General features: G+C 52.3%; 1 protein-coding gene across 1 annotated transcript; it reads right to left on the bottom strand.

The window, feature by feature from the left end:
• Nucleotides 1-347: 347 nt before the first annotated feature.
• KCNA10 (potassium voltage-gated channel subfamily A member 10) lies at nucleotides 348-1883 on the bottom strand. Its single transcript, XM_032881260.1, has one exon. It carries the CDS (start codon nucleotides 1881-1883, stop codon nucleotides 348-350), a length of 1536 nt encoding a protein of 511 aa, XP_032737151.1.
• Nucleotides 1884-5833: the final 3950 nt, after the last annotated feature.

The raw sequence follows: 5833 nt of genomic DNA, 5'->3' as shown, positions 1-5833 counted from the left end.
CTTGGGTACCATAGGCGAGCAGCAAGGACCAGAAGTACCCCTCCGAGGAAAGGAGAATTAAATCTTCTGATGGTTGGTTGAGAGAAAACAGCTTAGAAAATGCAGCAGAAGTATGAGGTTATTCAAACAGCTTGCAATCCAAGATGGCCTGCTATTCTCAAAGGATAAACTCCCTTTTTCAGAAAACCAGAGAGCAAGAGGCAGAGAGGGGAGGGGGAGAGAGAAGCTGTAGGCGTGGGGACAGAGGCAGAGAGAGAAGGGGAGAGACAGAGAGACACACAGAGAGAAACAGAGACAGACAAAGAAAAATAGACAAGGAGACTCGGGGGCAAGGACCCCTGGACAGGTCACTTCTGGGACCTCTCTGTGGAGTAGCCACCGTTGGTCTTACTAAGGGAGTCTGTGCTGCCCATTTTTGAGCCCACACTGTTGAGGATTTTGTCAATTTCACTTGGGATGTTTTGCTTCTCTTCATTCTCAGTCTCCCGATGGTAGAAGTAATTAAAGTTGGAGACGATGACAGGCACAGGGAGGGCAACGGTGAGGACCCCCGCGATGGCGCACAGAGTGCCCACAATCTTCCCCCCGGGGGTGATTGGGCACATGTCACCGTAGCCCACAGTTGTCATGGTGACTACTGCCCACCAGAAGCCATCAGGAATGCTAGAGAAATGGGACTCAGGCTCATCCACCTCTGCAAAGTAGACCGCGCTGGAGAAGAGGATGACCCCAATGAAGAGGAAGAAGATGAGCAGCCCCAGCTCCCGCATGGAAGCCTTCAGCGTCTGGCCCAGGATCTGCAGCCCCTTGGAGTGCCGGGAGAGCTTGAAGATGCGGAAGACCCGCACCAGCCGGATGATCCTCAGGATGGCCAGGGACATGTTCTGTTGGGTGCTGGGCTCTGTCTCCTGGACCAGCTCCGTGATGAGGGTTGCAAAGTAGGGGATGATGGAGATGATATCGATGATGTTCATGATGTTCCTGAAGAAGTTGGTCTTGCTGGGGCAGACCACAAACCGGAGCACCAGCTCCAAGGTGAACCACACGATGCAGGTGGACTCCACCATGAAGAAAGGGTCAGTGAACATGGTGTGGGAGAGGACTGACTTGCTCGTGTTGACGCCGGGGTCTCTCATGACCTTCAGCTCCCTCTCCTCCCGGAACTCTGGTAGTGTTTCCAGGCAGAAGATGGTGATGGAGATGACCACAACCAGCACGGAGACCACGGCCACGCCCCGGGCGGCGCTGGAGCTCTCGGGGTACTCGAAGAGGAGCCAGAACTGCCGGTGGAAGTCATTGGTGGGGAGCAGTGTTTCAGGGTCTTTGATGAAGCCTTCGTCCTCCCGGAACTGGTCCATGGCCTCGCTACCCAGCTCATAGAAAGAGATTTCATCAGCGAAGACGTCGATGGGGACGTTGGCGGGGCGCCGGATCTTCCCACCTGATTGGTAATAATACAGGATTCCATCAAAACTCGGCCGGTTCCGGTCAAAGAAATACTCGTTTCTCATGGAGTCGAAGAAGTGCATCCTTTTCTCCCGGTCTCCCAGGAGGGTCTCGGGGAACTGATTGAGGGTTCTGAGCTGGGTCTCAAACCTCAGCCCGGCAATGTTGATGATCACCCGCTGGTTTCCTTCATTCAGGACCACTGGCTCAGGCCCTGGGGAATCGACATCGTATCTTGAGAGCTTGGAGAAGGCCGTCTCATGGTTGGTGCCGTCACCAATGAGGCTCCTCCAGTTGGAGAAGGGGCTGCTCCCAGGACAGCCTTTTGGGCTGGTTGGGTCAAAGTCTGTGGCATAGCCCGGCTCTTCGTGGATTTCATCTGAGTTATCGAAATTGACCAGAGCCACCTCCATTTCCTTCCAGCCACACACATCCATCCTAGGGGGGTCAGGAAAGCAGCATGAAGACCCTCAGTCTTCCTGGCCTGCTGTGACCTGTGGAGATGAGGAAGGTCATCACACAGGAGCCAGGATGGGTTACAGTGGGCTCTGGGTCATCGAGGTAAGATACACCAGTGGGTTAAAAAACGACTTACTTTTAGTGTGGGAAGGAACCTCATGGTTGCCTGGGCACCATTCTTCCCTCGAAAGCCACCTGCACCCCTGAGCTCATGTACACGAATCACTAGAGCAGACTGCAAAGAAGGAGCCTGGCTGGGTGGGCAGCTCTGCTTCTGGCCAAGACGGTGTCCATCCACAATGGGCAGGCCGGCAGCCCAGGGAAGACGTAATAAAAGAGGACGTTAACATTTCTTAATAACAAAGCAGGCAATTTGGGATGCCTGGGTGGCCCAGTTGATTTCAGCTTAGGTCACAATCCCCAGGGTGCTGGGATCAAGTCCCGCATCAGGCTCCTTGCCCAGCGGGGAACCTGCTTCTCCCTCTGCCTGCAGCTCCCCCCACTTATGCTCTCACTCTCTCTGATAAATCAATCAATCAATCAATCAACCTTAAAAAAAAAGAAGCAGGTAGTTGTATTCAGCTGAAGTCCTCCAGTTCTCCCCACACTTTTCCATGCTTCCTCAGCCAGCTTCTTTCTCTCACACTACAAACACTTCTCATTACCTCTGCCATCCCTCTTGGGCCAAGTGCTGGGGCTGGGGGATGCAGGAACCCAGTCGATTCTGCTGGAGGGAGAGCAAGAGAGCCCTCTGAGCCTGGGCCCTCCTCTGTCACTAACTCCCAGGGTTGTTTGGAGGCAACATTAACGAGATAGCATATGTAAGATGCTCTATCTGGGGGAAGGATCAATAAATCACAGCTATTGTTTTTTGCTGAATTCTTCACCTAATACTGACTTTAGAAGCCAACAGCCATTGGCATATTTTTGGCATATGTCTAAGATGTTTATGGGGAATGATTTCATTTTTATCTCTTTATTTATAATCTTTTTAAAGATTTTATGTATTTATTCGATAGAAAGAGAGACAGTGAGAGAGGGAACACAAGCAGGGGGAAGGGCAGAGGGAGAGAGAGAAACAGGCTCCCTGCTCATGAGCTCCTTGCTGGACTGGAATCCAGGACCCTGGGATCATGACCTGATCCGAAGGCAGATGCCTAACCGACTGAGCCACCCAGGCACCCCTATTTACAAATTCTTTTTTTTTTAAAGATCTATTTATTTATTTGAGAGAGAGGGGAGAGAGAGGTGGGGGAGGGGAGAGAGAGAAGCAGACTCCTGTTGAGCGAGGAGCCAAATGTGGGGCTTAATCCCAGGACCCTGAGATCATGACCTGAGCTGAAATCAAGAGTCAGATGTTTAACCGACTGAGCCATCCAGGTGCCCCAAGAATGATTTCATTTTTAAAAGTCATGTTAGGCGGTGGGAAATAGGTTAAGTGTGTGTGAACTGGGAGCAGGCTTAAGGAGAGTGCACCCGGTGGGCTTGGATATCCACAGACATAGACTAAGATTCCTTCCTCAAGACCACTCAAGCTTCAGTTTCAACCTAAGAAGGCTGAGGCCAGGAAGGCTGGGGGTGTGGGTGGGAGACAGGGGTAAAATCTGGTGGTCATGACCTTGGAGTTACACGTGCAAGGATACCTTGCAACGTACAGTGTTGTAATCTTTTCTAAGTGATTCCACATTTGCGTGTCTCACTGAATGACAATGATCATGTGAGGCTGGAAAATGTTATTTCTTTTTACAGATAGGGAGACTGAGTCACAGGGACCAAGTGGCCTTCCCAAGACCACACCAGTGGTGCCGAACCCTGAGCTGAGCCTGCTTCCTGGCTCAGGGCCTTTCCTGCTTGACTGTGGGACCCATGAGTGGAAGCTGAGGCCTTGTGAGGAGCTGTGGGCCAGCACCATGGAAGAGGGGGCCCTCGGAGCCCCATCAGTCCCATGCACTCTTTCCTCAGTTCAGGAGTGGAGTTCAGGTCTGGCTGTCGGGCCTGCTTGAGCCCTTGCCTCTTGGCCTTTGCAAGCCACCTGGTTTCACTACGATGCTCCTTCCTTGGCTGTGGAGCAGGTAGGGGCAGGTGGAGAGTGGGGAGAATGTGCCCATCACTGAGCATGTCAGATGCTGGGCCTCTGTGACAGGTGCTGGCCTCTGGGGAGTAGCAGGGTGGTTGAAGGCAGGATGGAGCAGTGGTTAGGACCTGTGAGCTGGGAACCAGTCAATGTGAGCTGGAGTCCTGGCTCTGTATACAGGAAGCCCTGGAGAAATATTACCTCTTCCTTCAGTGAGCCATGTGATGAATTAAGGGCTTGTCCTCCACTGCCCGGTAGATGTGGGGTCAGACTCTAGCTCTGTACCCATCTTGTGATATCAGAGTTGTATTTTTCCCCTTGGGTTCTGGCCCCGGGGGTGCTCCTACTTATCTCCTCCTTGGTGTGATTTCCATCCCACTTTCTCCAGGTTGAGAGGAAGGGGTGCCATCCAGGGCCTCTGGGGCAAGGGCCTGGGAACCACTTCTGCATGACTACAGTGGGCCTTTATTAGGAGCCTTCTCTGGAGCTAGAGGCAGGAGGCATGTGGGGACGAGCGAGAGCTTCCTTGGCCAAATAACTAACTTCCTGTCCTGGAAGCCAGGCCATTCCCCTTCTACCTCCTCCTGATCTCCTCTTTGCCATGTCCATCCCCAGCTCCTAGTGGTAGGCAGGAGGGTGGCTGAAGAGGGTCAGGTGGTGTGGGAAGTGGTGGGACAATGTCAAGTTCGAACAACGCATTCTGTGGTCTTTAGAAGCATGCTCCCTGGGCCCCATTTCAATGTTGATAATTATAGACATAGGGAAAAGAGGACTGGTCTTGGGGACAAGAGTCCTGGCTTGAAGCTCTGCCCCAACACTTAGGAGTTGTTTATTTTTGAGCAAATCCCTGAATTTCATGAGCCTCCATTTTCTGATTTGTAAAATGGGAAACATAATGGTAATTCCCACCTCAAGGATTATACTGAGTAAATAAGATGATAACAGAGCACTTTGTAAATTGTAAATTACTACAAAATGTAAGTGAATACTCTCCCCACTACTCCCCCTTCCCCCCACCCCCGGCATTATGCATGTTTTTGTGGCCTCCTACTTCCCCAGGAGGAATTCTCAGCTCACTGTCCTCCTGATCAGCTCTTCCCTGGCCCTGCCTCCATGTCTTTCTCCTCTGTTTGGCTTCTGCCTGGTACACCTCCCCTTCTGTCTGTCTCTCCTACTTCTCCCTGCTCATCTGGCGACTGCTCAGGTTCCGCCCGGTCAGAGGAGCCTGCTCTGGCCAGTCCAGCTTGGAGAGCCTCCCACCTCCCCTGAGCCCCTGGCCTTCCTGCCTGGACCACTTACGTTTGCACTCAGCTTGGAATGCCACCTTCTGCGGGATCAGCCTTAGCTCTTAAGCTTTCACAGTACGGGAGAGTATCTTATAGCTTCTCCTGCTCTAGATGCTCCCGGAGGACAGAACTCACCTCTCATGATCTGCGCCTGCATCACCCCGCTGTCCAGCTCAAAGTGGCAGATAGCAGGACGGCTAATGAGCATCAGGGTGGTGTAGGAGGTGGTGGGGCAGTGCCAAGTTCAAACAGAATTTTCTATGGATGTGCAGTGAGTATTTGTTAAGCAGGCAAATGAATGAATGAACGAATGAATGAATGAAGTGCAATCTTATGAGGGCAGGCACTGTGCCTGCCTGTGCACCGCTATGGTTCCAACACCTAGCTCTGGTGCTTAGCCCACCCAAGCACCCAAATACTCTCCGGTGAATGAACGAGGGAGCCATGAGTGAAGGAAGTGTTGCCGACAGCATCTTAGGCTGAGAGCCAGGACACCTGCATGTGTCTGCTGCTCTGTGGTTGCTGACTACTTGCCTTTCCTCATCAAGGCTCCATTTCTTCCATCAGT

This window comes from Lontra canadensis, unplaced genomic scaffold (assembly GCF_010015895.1).
Source record: "Lontra canadensis isolate GAN:19392208 unplaced genomic scaffold, GSC_riverotter_1.0 scaffold75, whole genome shotgun sequence".
NCBI lineage: Eukaryota > Metazoa > Chordata > Mammalia > Carnivora > Mustelidae > Lontra > Lontra canadensis.
Note: the sequence above shows the minus strand (reverse complement) of the source record. Positions and strands in the feature narration are given on the sequence as shown.